Below are 17726 nucleotides of genomic sequence, written 5' to 3'. Positions count from 1 at the left end.
AAACGTATAAAATGTTTTTTTTTTTTTTAGAAAATGAGCAATGGTTTCTCTAGATAATACCCTTATTTCTTGTCTGGGATCACGTAGAAGGCTTTGAAGCTGCACTGAAACTGTAATTTTGACCTTCAACCGCCATTGAAGTCCACTATAAGGAGAAAAATCCTGGAATGTTTTCATCAAAAACCTTAATTTCTTTTTGACTGAAGAAAGAAGGACATGAACATCTTGGATGACATGAGGGTGAGTAAATTATCAGGAAATTTTAATTTGAAAGTGAACTAATCCTTTAATAGTGATTTTTGTATTTAAAAACACACACACAAACACACACAAAAATGCAGATTCTGTGTTTTTTCTTACATTAGCAGCGCAATTAGAATATAATGCACATAAATGTGCATTTATGATAGTCATTTCATGTAGGGTTCATTCTCTTTTTGGTGCTAAATGATGCTGAATGATGATGAGTTAATACAGCACAAAAACTATTGCATATCACAAGTTTAGGATCAGCCTTCCCACCACAGTACATCATAATAATGTCAATAATTTGCATTGTAACTATTTTAATACAAAAAAAAAAGTTTCTGAGTAAACAAACAAACAAACAAATAAAAAAGATGGTCCCAGATTATTATTGTTGTCTACTCTCTTCAGATCCCATGGTGTTTCAGTGCTAAAAAATAACATAAAAGAGGAAAAGTCATTATTAATTTAAGTACAGAACGGCAACTGCTTAGACAATATAGAGTTAAACAGTAATATTAAAATGGTTCACAAGTTGTTTCATGACAATACCACACCTTGAAATCCCAGACAACCATGGCACCATCTAAAGCCACACTGCTGAATTTCACCACCTTGGCCTTCAGCCCTTCCAGAATACATAGTTGGCTATAGTAGAAACAAAGTCTTAGCAAAGTGCAATTACATTTCGCTAAAATTGTAACATAACGCAAAAGGTGCTGAAACAGATTCAAATCTTGTGTGCATGCAGAAGTCAAGCCTTATATTACGTGATGCTGTTCTGATGCAGACTGCCCAAGTCAGTGTCTTCCTCTTCAGTAATCGCTTTTTTGTCCAGATTACGGAAATGCTGCATGGCAGACATGTTGCCCTTGGAGCTCTGCTTGGGAATATCCACTTTCTTCACAAATTCCAAGCATCCAGGACCCTTGTATGAGAACTGATAAGGGCAACAGTCGTGGCCCTAAGATCCACCACACACACAAAATAATATAATTAGATCAAAAATACAGTAAAAACAGCAATATTGTGAAATTTTATTACAACTTAAAATAAGTGATGTATATTTAAATATGTTTTAAAATGAAATGTATTCCTGTGATGGTAAAAGCAGTCATTACTCCAGTCTTCAGTGTCACATGATCCTTCAGAAATCATTCTAATATGATGATTTGATGCTCAAGAAACATTTATTATTATTATCAACGTCTTACCGCAGCTACAATCTCAGTCTCACTGACATACAGTATGCTCAGCAATGGAAGATGTCCTGTTGTCAGCTGAGTGACCCTGCAATGCACAAAATTTCATATGTGGCCAATGTCTACTAAAGGTCATGCTGTGCATATTATTACTTGCAGGCAGCGCTTTTAATAGATGCATAATTCAAGGATATTTATCATCAAATTATTTTAGTTTGCTTTTACTTTCTGTGTATATGAATTGAGTTTTACTAAGCTAATTGTTATACGTAAATGTTGGTATTACTCTTTTCCCTTTGAGGCGTCTGCTACACTGATGGCGCTGTTGTGGCTAACCCAGGCTAGAGCGTCACCAGATGGCGAGAAACAGACACTGTGCACCCAGCCACCGCACTCTTTATACTCCAGAAGCAACTCCCCAAAGGGCATTTTGGATCCCCATGGTGTTGGTCCCGGCCTGTCCTCAATGTCCTTGATATATGCAGAAAAAATTCTATGACAACAACAACAACAACAACAAAAAAAAAACTCTGTTACCAAAGAAAAAATGGAAATATTGTGCAGCATCATTAGTCAGAATATTCAAACCTGCAGTTGAGGTCAGCAGAGCCAGCTGCCAGCAGCATGTTGTTGGGATGCCAGTCTAGACTCAGAACGGTGGAGTTAATGGGTTTCTTGATATGCTTACTCAGCCACCTATAGAGTCAATCATGAACAGAGATTGTACAAGAGAGCTTGGTAAAGCTTCATAGGAGATAATGCACAATAGTCATCGAGATAAAAGATATTATAGAAGCAAGTCTCACCAGTCATTTTCTTTTTCAAAGTAGCACACTGAAATAAGTTTGGCTCCACTTCCAAGGGCAAACTTGTTCTCAAGAGGTGACCACTTGACACATGTGGCAGCTCGATTGATGCGAACCAGCACCAGTGTCGGCTTCCAAACCCCATCCTTAAGTGTCCACACATAGGCATTCCTATCTGAGGCACATGTCACTATACGGTTGGACTCTGGGGCCCAATCAATCCCTAAAAATTAAATCAACTGTTAGTTATGTTCATGTATTATTGGAAGATTTGATAGATTTGAATTTAGTCAAGTTCCTAAACATAATTTTGGGAGGAGTGAACCCATCTAATCTTTTAATTAACTGCCTAAGCTCAACTTGCTCCGGTGTAACAGACGTAGGCTAGTAAGAGCTGTGCGTGTAAACCTCACTCCCCTGAACTCAAGAGGCGCTCTAGCGACTGATGCTAGAGACCGTAGAGAGCCTTACTCCCATGCTGGCGGACCTGGGTTCGAGTCCCGCTTAGAGTTGGCGGTTTGAACAGGAGGGGTTACACCAACATCAACTGCTTTGGCATCCCTTCACCTCCACCTTTTCATTTTTTAAAAATTGTTTTGACCTTGTCATTTTTAAAGGGGTGGTTGATTATGATTTCACTTTTTTAACTTTAGTTAGTGTGTAATGTTGCTGTCTGAGCACAAACAACATCTGCAAAGGGAGAAATTTTATTTTAAAGAAGGAAATCTGTTTAAGGACTACAACAAACGGCTGGTAGGGACTACAACGAGCTTCTTCCCGGGTTGGTGACATCACTAACCCTAAAATTTACATGAACCCTGCCCCCAGGAACACGCAACAAAGGGGTGAGGCCATGTTACTGCATTACAGTATGTAACACAAATGCTATAGCATGTCATAAAAGCAAGATGACAACATAAGTTATAACCTTAATGAAAATAAACTATACCTGTCTTCATCTATCTTAATGCATCATATATTCTCTAGCCCTGTAGGATCTTACAACAGTTCCCACATGAGTGATTTATAGATTATCATGACAGAATATGATAATCAATGACTTTAAGATAGTTAACTCCACATCAGCTACATAAATTCATCAACTAAGCGTCCTGTTGCATTCTACATGTTGTCACTTCCTCTCCTCTCCATCATTGTCTGACTCCGGTTTGAACATAAAAGGCTGAACAGTTTCTGACATTTTCAGTGAGTCTGCCTGCTGCTAACATGAGCTCTTGAAACTCCACCCCCTTCTTGGGAGCAGCAGCTCATTTGCATTTAAAGGGACACACACAAAAACGAAGCGTTTTTGCTCACCCTCTGACAAATTTAACATGCTATAAAAAATGATCTGTGGGGTATTTTGAGCTAAAACTTCACATACACACTCTGGGGACATCAGAGACTTATTTTACATCTTGTAAATGTGGCATTATGTGACCCCTTTAATCCAAATGTCTTAAACCACGCCCCTTTCTTACAATCCACTGCATCCTACATTTCAATGGGATGTACATGTACATATGGAAGAAAAGATTTGTCACTACTTCCGTTTCATTGCAACTTCAATGAATGTCAGTTAGCACAGAACTCAAACATAGTCTTGCACTTTTACACTGGTTGAGTTCGTGCCGTTTATTGGAGCGCTGAGATAATGTTTGTTTTATGGGTCAGTTTCACAGTATTGGTGGGTTAATGACTAATGTGGCAGCTATTCTCTTTTGTCTTACCTGTGATTCGCCCACTGTGCTCTGTCAGTTCATGAATCTTAATCCATTCCTTTTCTTTCTTTTGGTAAATGTGCACCTCATTGCTGTTGGGGCTAATGGCAATTTCTAAGAAAAACAATATTATTAGGATTTTTATACACATGAAATAAACCTGAAAAACGGTTATTCTTGTGGACAAAAATCCATGTATAAAGCAACAATATTACAGTAAGTTCATAGCAAAATGATGCCTACGAATGGAGAAGTGCATGCTTTTCTCCCAAAGACAATTTGATATTCCTCTAAGTAGATTTTAATGGATCACAATGGAACTGCAGGCTACAACATTAAGAGCCTGAAGGGATGAAATTTATATTGAAATGTAGCTCAACTACTGCTTACGTGTTCGGTCTTTGCTCCAGGCATGACAGGACAGAGGCTCCAATCCAAAGCTATAGAGGGACATGTTTCAACAGGGAGACCCTGGAATGTACCACAGGTGTTAGAAAGAGTATGCAATCATGAAAATGAATGTGACTAAAAAAGGAAGACAGAGTGTTGTTAGTTTGGAGTACTCCACCCAAATCTTAATTTTTCAAAATCTTACAATTTCTCCTCGGTGAGCCTAGTTATTTTCAACATATTCATTCAGATGGTACATTGTTACTATATTCACATTTTCCAAGATAAAGTATCATTACCAAAACACAACATTTCCACAATCGCAGCTGATTTAAATGAATTTTACAAACATGTTACAGTGTTCTGTACTGGAAAAGAGCCATCCTTCTCTATCCAATTCCCATTAAAAATGCCAGTTAAGTTGTGGTACATTGGTATGACTGAGCAGTGATTGCAGATTTGCACAGCAAACAACATAACCCTACCTGACTTTGGAAAATTGACTATGCCCTCACCTTTATCTCTTCCTCTCTTTTGCTAGACAGTGATATATCCTCTATCCTTGTGCGGGAGAGCTTTTGGAAGGATATGTTCGTGGACTCTGGGCAGTCGACACGAATGAGATTGAGCAGTGGCAGGAAGGGCTACACAGGCAGCTGGGAGGAGATAAGAGAGGGTGTGTCTTTATGTTCTGATATAGGCACCTGGCCTGTACAATCTTATCCTCATGATTAAAGTCCCCATGAAATCAAAATTGACAATTCCTATTTTTTATGGAATTTTTATTATAAATGATTTATTGTGCACCTTTTTTTTTTTTATTCATGTGCCCTCAAAATCTTTAATCAAAATAATTTCCCCTCCCTCTTGTAGCAACATGTCTTCTCTTCTCTGATGATGTGTTTACTGGCGTGAGGGCGGGGCAACCTGTCACTCACATGACATCACAGCAACAGCAACCATCCAACGATCCAATCAATTCCTGATAGACAAAATCAAGTCCGCACAACATTTTTTCTTGTTTGAGAAGCTGTTTCACTCATATATATGGCACAACAGGGAAGAAAAGACAATCGCAACTTCCATTTAGACTTTAAAGGTGCAATATATAATATTTTTGCAGTAAAATATCCAAAAACCACTAGGTCAGTGTTATATATTTTGTTCACTTGAGTACTTACAATATCCCAAATGTTTCCAACTATTTGTAAATCGTGAGAAAATTGCCATTTTAACCAAGGCTCCGGGACGTGTGAGGAGTCGCCTGTCAACTGCGTCATACCCGCGTTACCCTCGGTTTCTGGTTTTATTTTGCAGAAACCATTTAATATATTACACATTTTAATAGACAAGGGAACATCTGTTTTGATATATTTACCATGCCTCAGAGAAAAACACTGTTTTGTGAAGTAGCTAACATAGCATAATCAGATGCAGCTTTTAGTAATACAGAATTTTCTCCATCATACAATACATTTTAAAATTAATTGCATGCCATTTATCAACACAAACCATCCAGCATTTATTAATATGATATTCTAAAATCAATCTATCTTACTGCAGTGTGCAACAGTGTCTCACAGCAGCCGCCGAGCAAATGCACAGAGTAACGTTATAACATAATGTTCAACACACTCAAATGTATCTAATATGATAAACAGATCTGCGTTACCTCATACTCATGACCGGAAAAGCAGAAGCGGCGCCGGCGACTGTGGCATAATAAAAGTTCTGCTGCTTGTGAGGCGTGTGTTGCGCAATCGCTCCAGCGGCCTCGTTCAGCTCCAACAACACTCAGTCCTGCTCTGCTTCATACTACAATAACGTTAATAATCGCATCATGAACATGATTTCTTCCCGATTCTTTTCCACCGGCCGTTGAGGTGAAGACCACATGTCCCAAGATTCCTCACTTAAACTTGGCGTCATCAAGCTACACCTTTGTTTTGAATAGGCCTCTAGCGACTTCTAGCAGACAGAAAATATTACATATTGCACCTTTAACCAAAAGGAAAATCGTTTTTGTTGTTTGTTTAGAGATACTGATATTGTTTTTTAATAATTTAAAGTGAAAAAATGCTTATTAAGTAATGGATAGTTCACTCAAAAATAAAATTCTGTCATAATTTACTCACTATTTCTTTCTTCTGTAGAACATAAATTTATTTTGAGATTTTTTTTTATTATTATTATTTTTTATTCCATACAATAGAAGTCAATGGTCACCAGAACTCTTCAAAATATCCTTTATGTTCCGCTAAAGAAAGACAGTCATCATGAGGGTGAGTAAATAATTGCAGTTTTAATTTTTTTGGGTGAACTATCCCTTTAAATTACTTTGCACTACTTCTATCTTGAAGTATTTGCTTATGCTTATATCATCATTTTGTTGTAAGTCACTTTGGATAGTATCTAGTAAATTAACAAAAGTAAATGTTTAGCTATATAATGTTTCATTTTGATTAAGGACCTCATTACCAGTGATAGCTGGTGAAGTAATGTAACACTATTCAGATGCACATGGTCGAGCTAATCTGAATATTAAAGGGAAGTGTCCCCTCAATGTCAGTGTTGGTTATGATCCTGGTTCAATAAGGACAACACTAGGCTTGGGTCTACGTACAGACTCATTAACCTTTTCAGCTGTCATCAGATCCAGATCACACAGGGTCTCTGTTAAACACACGGGCTTAAACATACTGTCCTTTTGTATTTGAATGTCACTGCCGGAGGACTGTAAAATAAGATGTAAACATCATGTGCAGCAGAATGTAATAAATTAGCTGGCTGATAACCTCGATCTCCTCGAAACACAAAAACAAGCCCTTGCCCTTTAAGGTTGTCAGGAGCAACGGGCTTCTCAGATCGAGGCGCATTGACGTCAATCGTTGTTTGTGATTGGTCATAACCTTTTCCGGTGAGGCATCCATCCATCCAAGGACTGTGGGAAAGCCTGTGTAAACGGAGTAAAACACGTCGACAAATTCATCGAAGCGTCTCAGGTATGAGTGTTTAACGGCAGGGGTCTTCGCTGTAACGTTTGCTGATATCGATGTGTGAGCTGACAGGCTCGTAGAGAGGTTACTGTAATGCCGTCGGCTTCCGTTGTTGTGATCATGTAGCTTGCAAGATGGCGTATTTTGCTGCTTGACAAAACTGGTTACAGATAACACAGAGCTGGAAGAGGCAGCAGGTTTACGCTGCTTAACGCTTAAACACGCGCTGAATAGCGTGTACTTGCATAGGCATGTGTTTCCTGCACTAAAATAATGTTATGTTCACATGACCGAATAGCGTTTTATTGTGAAAATGCCTGTGGGGATGCGAACTGCGCATTTTATGAGCTCAGGCACCCCGGCTGGGACCAGGGGCATCGGCATGCCTGCCAAAATGCAACAGTGTCTTATAAATTACATGGTAGCTGAGAGAAATAGCTGACTGATTTACTAGATCATCTAGTTTAGATATGTGGCATGTTCGTATGGGAGCCATGTTAACCGTTTCACTTTGACAGCACCTCGTTTGAAAGTGTTTAGTGTTGAATTGGTTTGCGGCAACATGTCTGTATATTAGCTCTGGCAGTTTGTTTTTGTTAGGTTATGAGCACGACTCGAGGTCACGTCTGTGTGCTTTTCTTATCCAGAAGATTCCCACGGTCAAGGAAGACCTGGAAATATAAGGGAACTTTACAGTGTTAATTGTTAGGCCAGGATAAGCCATGTAAGTGAATAAAATCGTAATCTTTTAAACAGTTTCTATGTTTGAGAAAATTTAAGGGGTCACTAACCTTATCAGTTCTTTCACAGTTTTTTTTTTGAACATTTTTACTGAACTGTACCATAAATGTGTCCTATGGTGTGACATAATAAAAATTAAGGAAAAAAAACTTAATAATATAAGCTTACAAATAGCATGAGAGAGATTTATCTTCATTGTTAAACACTTATTTTCTTATAATGATATTTTTTTAAATATGAAATTATGAATAACAGTATTTTTTTTTTCTTTGACTTGTTGGACAGTTTCAATAAATATGAGACAAACTTTGCTGTCATCCTTTCAATTCTACCATTGTAAATTATACCATTTTAAGATGAATGATGATTATTACCTCCTCTGGTATTGCATGAAAGTATTTTTATTTAACTTTGAATGTGTTGAAGAAGAAAAGTTTAATTTTGATACAAACAATATCAACATGTTTTCTTTTTATTATTATTAAAAATCAACAAAAATGAACAGTGAAATATTTCTAAAACTTTAACACCCCCAAATATTTTTGTCACATCAACAACCCAAATAAAATCCAAAACTGCATGTGGCTCATACCTTTAGCATACAAATATATCGGACACCTAATTTCAAGAATTTCCATAACAATTTGGTCTGAAAGATTCAACAATACAAAATATTTTATTGAATCTTGATTTCTTTTGGTATTTAAAGTCTGCATGTAATGTAAAATTTACCCTATTTGTCAGTGCACATTACTAGTCTTGTGGTGAATAATTAATATGTACAAAACAAAGCAAGTTAATGCACAGAAAAAAAAAAATAGTTTGCTTTCATAGTCTTTAGTCAAAATCAAAGAATTTGCTTCCCCCTGGAATGACGTTACTTCTCTGATGACGTTAGTTTGACGGCATTGGCAGAACATCCTTTAACCACTTCCCTCCAAAGTGTCAGTCGGATGCAAGCTCGAGGTGGTGAAGAGGGGTGCTAAAATCAAGCCGCGCCCTCTACATGTCACAATAGTGAAGTTGATTACAACTTCTGGTTCATGCGGTCTTCACAATGAAATGAGTGAATTTAACTTACAGTATTACACTCTACTCTTAAGAGGCGTGGCTGTCGTCAAATCTTCACATTTCACTGCAGCTAGTTGGTCTAATGAAATTTAGCTAAGGACTGGATTTTCTCCAGATTCCTTGAGTTTCATAAGCTGATGTGAATTGCATGTTGCAGGTCAGCAGGTCACCATGGCGTCCAGCAGTACGAGCAGCGAAGAAGAGAGGAGCTTGCGGGAGTGTGAGCGCTACGTGCAGAAGCACAACATCCAGCAACTGCTGAAGGAATGCATTGTGCAGCTGTGCACTGTCAGGCCTGAAAGGCCAATGCTTTTCCTCAAAGAGTGCTTCGAGAGGCTTGAGAAGGTTAGTCATTTTCTTTGGAGTCAAACCACATAGGCTTAGGCTTCTTTACTCTTGAAAAGTGAGTTTCAGTGCAATGAACAAAGTTTATATCTATCAGGAGGAAGCTAAACAGATCAGCAGCCAGCAGAAGTCAAGCTCTCGCTCAGACTCCCGAGAAGATGAGGTCTCTCCTCCCATGAATCCTGTGGTTAAGGGTCGACGGCGCCGCGGTGCCATCAGCGCAGAGGTCTACACTGAGGAAGATGCAGCTTCTTATGTTAGAAAGGTAACTAGCTTCTTATATGTCATTATTTTAACACCGTGACATATTATTGGCATACTGAATTCTGCTTTCACTGCAGTTGCTTGCTGTTTACTTAGAAAACTTGCTCTCAATTCATAGGTTATTCCTAAAGACTATAAAACGATGGCTGCCCTGGCTAAAGCGATTGAAAAGAATGTGCTTTTTGCCCATCTTGATGACAATGAAAGAAGGTAACACATTTTGTTTTGAAAAGTAGATGGAATTATTCATTATAACTAATAAAGTATTTCATTTATTGAAAACGACTTATTTTACTCTTCACAGTGACATATTTGACGCTATGTTCTCAGTCACCTACATTGCAGGAGAGACTGTCATTCAACAAGGTTAGGCTTCTTTTGAGGAGAAGATGAATGTGTAAAAATGGAAAAAATAATTAGACTAATGTATTGTGTTTCTTATTTCAGGGGATGAGGGTGACAATTTTTATGTTATTGATCAAGGTGAAATGGATGTAAGTTCAATTCCAAATTGACGATGAATCAGGATGTAATATAATAATACATACATGTTTTTTTTGACTTTGATAGAGTTTTTAAAGTGCCCCTTTTATGCTTTTTCAAATATTACCTTTCATGCAGTGACTGTTTATATCTTGCAGCTGTTTGTGAGTGTAAAAGGTTTTCAAAATTTTAAAGATCAAAGTGCACAACAAAAGTTATTAAATGAAAGATTTGATTCTGAACTGCCAAAACAAGTCATCAGCAATTCTAGTCTCACTTCCTGTTACAAACCAACGTAACAGTGTAATAAATTTGGATAATGCCTGCCTATGTCTACTTCTACGAACACTGTAGCTGAAGCCTGGAAGAGTTTGGTTTGTGTTGTCGACGTGTCGAGAAGACGCTGTTTTCTATGATGCGAATCTACTTTGCATGCACTTCAAAAGGATGAGGGGAAGTGACCGACACTATTGTTACTGTTCGTATCTCTGTGTATACAAGCGCTGAGGAATCCTCCGGAGCTGAAATTCAGATATGGTAATGGTGTTTAGTTTCTGAGGGTTTAGAGAGACTGAATTTTCGAACAAACCGTTTTCAGACTCTTTGAGAAATGAGGTGATGTGCAATGTATGTTATGAGAAAATTAAAGGGAGTTTTACCTTTGATGCTATTGTAGGAGACCTCCAAGACAAAATTAGGATCCTTTAAAATAGCATATCAGGGGCACTTTAACATTTGAAATGATAATGACTGAGATACTCATAAGTACTGTTGTTTTTGATAGGTGTACGTCAACAATGAGTGGGTGACCAGTATTGGAGAGGGTGGCAGTTTTGGTGAGCTGGCTTTAATCTACGGCACGCCCAGAGCAGCCACTGTCAGAGCAAAGACCAATGTCAAGCTATGGGGAATTGACAGAGACAGCTACAGGAGAATACTCATGGTTGGTACACTATTTAACTGATTTTTGCATGCCATGTTATTATGTATGTGCCCCCCATTTTATCATTGTTTATCATTGTTGTTTTATTATTATTATTATTATTTTGAATACCAGACTTGTATTTTAAGAAATGGCCTTAATTTTCTTTCTCCTTTTTTCTGTGTTTAGGGAAGTACTCTAAGAAAGAGAAAAATGTATGAGGAATTCCTTAGCAAGGTTTCCATTTTGGGTGAGTTTGATGAATTTCTTTTTGTTATGTATATTTGCAGGCTTGTTTTTGTAGTAAACTGTGTAAAAAAAAAAAAAAAAAAAACAACAACAAACATAGCATTTGCTTTTTATGGCAGTATAATGCAGTGTAAATGGATAGTTCACCCAAAAATGAAAATTCTGTCATCATTTACTCACCTTCATCTCATTCCAAATCCGTATGATTTTCTTTGTTCTGTTGATCACAAAAGAAGATATTTTTGAAGAGTGTTGGTAACCAAACAGATTTATTCCCCATTGACTTCCATAGTATTTTTTTTATACTATGGAAGTCAAATGGGGACCCGCAGCTGTTTAGTTGCACGCATTCTTCAAAATATCTTCCTTTCTGTAGAAAACTCATGCTGGTTTAGAACAACTTGACGGTGAGTAAATGATGACAGGATTTTCATTTTTTGGTGAACTATCCCTTTAATAATGCCTATAAGCAAATCTTGTGAAGTGCCCAATGATGACATGCTAACATCCTGTGAGCAGAGTCTCTGGATAAATGGGAACGGTTGACGGTTGCTGACGCCCTCGAGACAGTCCAGTTTGAAGATGGCCAGAAGATTGTTGTGCAGGGTCAACCAGGAGATGAGTTTTTCATTATCCTTGAGGTAGATTTCCTTCTTAAATCCACTCTTTTTTTACATTGTTCTCATCAACAAGTGTTTGTTAATTAAAGTGCATACTTCTTTGATCTCCACATTTATGCATAGTTACAAACACAAGTAAGTAATGATGAAATTGTTGTAGAAAGTGTTTAATTCAGCTCAATTCACATTTATTTGTATAGCTCTTTTGACAATACATATTGTTTCAAAGCAGCTTTAAAGAAAATGCATGTCAACATTACAATTTAGAGTGATCTGGTATCAGAGGTGACCCTGTTCAAGTTCATGTAAATGTACAAATACAAACCACGCAGTTGGCAAACAATCTTTTAATTTTAAACAATGTATTAAAGGTCCCGTTCTTCGTGATCCCATGTTTCAAACTTTAGTTAGTGTGTAATGTTGTTGTTAGAGTATAAATAAAATCTGTAAAATTTTAAAGCTCAAAGTTCAATGCCAAGCGAGATATTTTATTTAACAGAAGTCGCCTACATCGAACGGCCAGTTTGGACTACATCCCTCTACTTCCTTCTTTAATGACGTCACTAAAACAGTTTTTTGACTAACCTCCGCCCACAGGAATACACAAGAGTTGCGTTTGTAGAGTGTGTTTGTCGCCATGTCGTCGAAACGCTGTTATTTTCATTCCGCAGTCCAATCACCGGGTCTGATTCCGGCTCAAATTGATAGGGTAAAATTAAAGACATGTTTACAATAACACTGAGCGCGTGCATCTCCACGTTATGGTAAGAGGCGTGACCTTTCCGGGCAAGATGCTGTCGAATCACAACACAGGAACCGCTGGCACAATCAGAACTCGTTACGTATTTCTGAAGGAGGGACTTCATAGAACAAGGAAGTCATCAGCCCGTTTTTATGACAGTGGAAACAGCGGTATACAGATAAAAAAAACGGTGTGAAAAATACTGTGTTTTTTTACACGCGAAACATGAACACATGTTATATTGCACACTATAAACACAATCAAAGCTTCAAAAAAACACGAAAAACGGGACCTTTAATTTAAGGCAGAAACAATGAGCTGATTTGAAGTAATGAATACATGTTAACAAATGATTAGGATATATAGAAAAATTAGGGTTCCCTCGACTAAAGATTTTTCTAGTCGACTAGTAGTCGTTCATTCAAACAATTAGTCGACTAATTGAGCGTTTATATCAATAAACCATATAAATCATAACAATGAGCCTAACAATGTAATACATAGCCTAATCACCATTCAAACAGATGCATAAAGCTTGTAGCAGCATGTAGCGTGAAAAAACAGAACGAGATATTTTGAATATTTTGAATATTTTAATAACTTATTGATAAACTAGTGCTTTGCGTGTTTTGCAAGTCGACAATGCTGACTTGTCATCTCCGCAGTACTGGACACGCCTATATGCACGTTTCATATTTATTACATAATCTGAGAATAAATGTAGCCCTAAAACCTCAGAGAGACGTCATGGGAGAACAGATGTATTGATTTAGACTTGTGTCCTCAGGGCTCGGCAGCAGTCCTGCAGCGGCGGTCGGAGAATGAGGAATTTGTGGAGGTCGGAAGACTCGCACCATCTGACTACTTCGGTAAATGCGTTTCTCTTTACTCTCTGGAGAATCGTATTCCAGAAATCCCTTTGTTAATGTAATTACATATTGACTCCATGTATAGACGTCCATTAGTACACCTTAAAGGATTAGTTCACTTTCAAATAAAATTTTCCTGATAATTGTCCTTCTTTCTTCAGTTGAAAAGAAATTAAGGTTTTTGATGAAAACCTTCCAGGATTTTTCTCCTTATAGTGGACTTCAATGGCCTCCAAACGGTTGAAGGTCAAAATGACAGTTTCAGTGCAGCTTCAAAGGGCTTTAAATGATACCAGACGAGGAATAAGGGTCTTATCTAGAGAAACCATCGCTCATTTTTGAAAAAAAAAAAAAAAAGTATATGCTTAATATAAACAAATGATCGCCTTCCAAGTGCTTCCACCAAAACCGCATTTTCGTATTCTTCAAAAAGCTTACGCTGTATGTCCTACACCTTCCCTATTCTACCTAAGGAAAAAATGGAACTGGTGCTACGTTTGTTCTGTAAGTAGAATAGGGAAGGTGTAGGACATACAGCATAAGCTTTTTGAAGAATACCAAAGTGCGGTTTTGGCGGAAGCACTTGGAAGGCGATCATTTGTTTATATAAAGCATATACATGTCAGATCGTTTCGCCAGATAAGACCCTTATTCATCGTATGGTATCGTTTAAAGCTCTTTGAAGCTGCACTGAAACTGTAATTTTGACCTTCAACTGTTTGGAGGCCATTGAAGTCCACTATAAGGAGAAAAATCCTGGAATGTTTTCATCAAAAACCTTAATTTCTTTTCAACTGAAGAAAGAAAGACATCGACAGATGACATGGGGGTGAGTAAATTATCAGGAAAATTTTATTTGAAAGTGAACTAATCCTTTAATGTGTTTGTTTCTCTGTGGCTTTTTTCTGATTTCCCTCCATGTGTTTCATCAGGTGAGATCGCTCTGCTAATGAACCGGCCTCGTGCCGCCACCGTGGTCGCTCGCGGCCCTCTGAAGTGCGTAAAACTTGACCGTCCCAGGTTCGAACGTGTGCTCGGTCCCTGCTCAGATATCCTGAAGAGGAACATACAGCAGTACAACAGCTTTGTGTCTCTGTCGGTCTGAGGCGCACTAGGCTCTTTCCTCCTTAATTGCAGGGTCCACCAATGCAAATTTGCTTTATTTTCTTACTTTTCTTTACGCGGTTTCCAACACCCAGGTGCCCATTCACTTCAGTGTTCTCTTTATCTCTGTTTTTTTTTTTTTTTTTTTCGATTTGTGCCGTACCATGTCGCATTTGTATCCATCCTAGATTTACCATAAGGCTGATTGTTAGTTTTGCCTGAGAAACGAGCCAATCATTGTGCCACAGATGCCTGTCACGTGAACAGATGTTGAAATAACAAGGTCTATCGGGATTTTCTCTTGCATCCAAATTGCTTCATGTTTCTGTATAACAGTGTTTAGAATGAAAGGAAAACAGTGGCCGGACTGATATACTCATGTAGTGTATTTACTCAGTATATAAGGATGTATCTTAATTGAGCCATCAAGTTTTAGATTCAGTTTTCCCTCGTCATTTCAAGCGTTTGAATACAGGGAAGCCAAAGGCATAAATCCATGTGTGTTATATTGTTTTCTTGGGGGTACTGAAGTTAAAATGCCACCGTGTTTATCATGGTGATCAGCTTTTTCTCTTTTATTGTTATAGCTGCACATATATAGTGTATGTAAAAGATTATATATTAGAAGTAAATGACCATAACCATATTTTTTTGCACAGTTTGATATCTATATATACGTATATATATAAAAAACACTTTATATGCGCCTGCTGTTTTTCATTGTGGCATTTGATCCTATTGCATTGGGCTTTTTTTCACTTTCTGATAGACATTTTGTTGTCCTTTCATCCTTAATGCTATACACAAAAGCTTGCTCTGGACTCTTATGTAGAGTAGACTAGGATTAGTCAAATCTCCTTTTAAAGTTAGTTTTTTTTATTTTGTTTGTTTTGTTTCACATTTTCTCCCTTCTGAAATGCCACATGCTGCAAATGCTTTAATTTGTTTGTTTCCCCCACCAAAGGTGAAGTAATCTTATTTTATTCAGCATTGTGTTTATGGCGGATATAAATACAGAAAAGAGGTTATATTTGTTTGTTTTGTTTAAATGTTAAGAAGAGTTACAGAAATGTAATGGTTAATGAAATCTGAAGCTTTGTTGAGTATATGAGGATCCTCCTCAACAGGAAGTGACTACTAGGTGACCTCCTTGACCCGCTGAGATCCCAATAGGTTTTCTTTCTCAATGAGTGTATGTGAACTGCTTCGAAATCCCAAATGTCTTCTTTTTTTTTTTTTTTTAACTGAAGCAATGTGGTTGATAAACAGGGCAGGTCTAAGAAAAATTGTTTTCAAATAATCAGTGTCGATTTTTAGATTATTCGCCTTACCTATATAGTTAAATCGAAGTCTTAAAACAGGGACAGTATTTGCCACTTGTGTTGAGTTCATGGTGTCTCTATGCCATTAGGGTTGGGATCCATCAAATGTTTGGAAATAGATCCACTACTGCCACCACCTTAATCTCCTATCAGATATTGTTCTTGAGAGTTCTCTGAGTTGTGTTTTACTGGGTGGTACAATAGTGTTAACAGTTGCTGAAGGTAGATTTTAATTGTTATCGCACAGAGATACTCTTGTATTATTTGGAAACACTGCTTGTGTTATGTAATTATACAGATATCCAGCTCATTTGTACAACAGACTCATGTTATTGAAAGCAAATTTGGGTTTTGAAAAGTGCCTGATTTCTTTACTTTCATAATGCAAAGCCAATAGACATTGTCTTGTAGTTCTTTTCCACCTAATATATTCATATATATTCTATGCTTGTCATCTGTATTATTTGTAAACTGCAATGTTTTATTTCATCTGTATATCCGTATCCTCTTAGCAGTGTAATTTATTCAGACTTAAAGCTCCAGTAATTAAGAGTTTGCACAGAACTGTCCCAAAATTACTATGTTAATTAAAGAAAGATACCCTATATTTAGTGTGTTTTTATCCTCGATATCTGACTCTGTCCTACTGACCACATGGGAGTTTTTTTTTTTTTTTTTCGTTTTACTCTGACACTTGATTTGAGAGCCTTACAGCATGTCAGTGCAGGTGTGTAGGAAAATAAGATGTTTTCTGACATTCACAGATTTCTGCCCCTCCAGAGTAGACTCTAGAATCAGTCAAATCTTGGTGCTGTAGCTTTAAAAACACAGAATTTGCACCCTTAATTACAGGGGATTACAAATAGCCTTTTGATTAACCGTTCCACTGTCTTTTCAATGAGTGGTTTATGCCTTATGATGGGGTTGGATAAATGAACATGTTGAAATTATATATTATTAATATGAGTCCTCAATGTTTAACTGTGACACCCAATGATAGGCAAAGAATTGCTGAATAGTCTACTTGTAAATGCTCATATATGCATTGGTCTGTTTATTTAACTTCATTTGATGACAAATGACAAAAAGTAACCATAAATCTTTCCCCTGATTTCTGTAAAATGCATCATTGATGTCTGTTGTATTTCCCTTTATGAGTGGATTAAATGATTTTGTTCCACTGCAAATTTTCTGCTTACCTTTTATTATGATTTTTTTTTTTTTTTTACAACTTCAGTACTATTTCTTGAAGATCTTTCAGTGGTACACTGGAAATGTGTTTGTATTAGCTCCCTCTTCCCCCCCTTTTTTTTGTAGCTTGCTTTTCATTCCCTGGTTGTGACTGCCAATGGTGTTTTCTTCTGGAGTTTTCAGTAAAATTGTGTTCTAGTATGTACACAGGAATTGATATTTGCTCATAAGCTTTGCCATCAGGGCGTTAGAGACTCCCATGCACCCATTCTTCAGTTTAAGCCCTCAACACAGAGAGCTGTAAAATGTCGAGGGACCATTTTTCTATTATTCTTTTTGTATAACTATACGGTTTGATTTCATTGGATGTGCTCAAGTTGTAAACCTTTTGGTATAGATTGTCCCAATGGCAGGTCAAGCAATAAAATGATTAATTCTTGAA

At 37.3% G+C, this 17726-nt stretch overlaps 2 protein-coding genes across 2 annotated transcripts; one reads left to right on the top strand and one right to left on the bottom strand.

Annotated features, from left to right (window-relative positions):
- Positions 1-266: 266 nt before the first annotated feature.
- zgc:86896 (uncharacterized protein LOC415190 homolog) lies at positions 267-5036 on the bottom strand. The gene is made up of 10 exons (XM_048195703.1): positions 4881-5036; positions 4366-4446; positions 3985-4089; positions 2255-2477; positions 2037-2144; positions 1735-1941; positions 1461-1536; positions 1017-1210; positions 804-894; positions 267-676 (listed from the first exon to the last, which is right to left on the bottom strand). Exons 2-10 carry the CDS (start codon positions 4427-4429, stop codon positions 671-673), a joined length of 1074 nt encoding a protein of 357 aa, XP_048051660.1. The 5' UTR covers positions 4430-4446; positions 4881-5036; the 3' UTR covers positions 267-670.
- A 2184-nt stretch (positions 5037-7220) lies between these two features.
- On the top strand, positions 7221-17726 carry prkar1aa (protein kinase, cAMP-dependent, regulatory, type I, alpha (tissue specific extinguisher 1) a). The gene is made up of 11 exons (XM_048195689.1): positions 7221-7367; positions 9331-9518; positions 9616-9783; positions 9901-9992; positions 10087-10148; positions 10230-10276; positions 11050-11208; positions 11377-11437; positions 11956-12077; positions 13586-13667; positions 14600-17726. Exons 2-11 carry the CDS (start codon positions 9345-9347, stop codon positions 14770-14772), a joined length of 1140 nt encoding a protein of 379 aa, XP_048051646.1. The 5' UTR covers positions 7221-7367; positions 9331-9344; the 3' UTR covers positions 14773-17726.

The sequence above is a fragment of the Megalobrama amblycephala genome, linkage group LG1, assembly GCF_018812025.1.
Source record: "Megalobrama amblycephala isolate DHTTF-2021 linkage group LG1, ASM1881202v1, whole genome shotgun sequence".
In the NCBI taxonomy this organism is placed as follows: domain Eukaryota; kingdom Metazoa; phylum Chordata; class Actinopteri; order Cypriniformes; family Xenocyprididae; genus Megalobrama; species Megalobrama amblycephala.
Note: the sequence above shows the minus strand (reverse complement) of the source record. Positions and strands in the feature narration are given on the sequence as shown.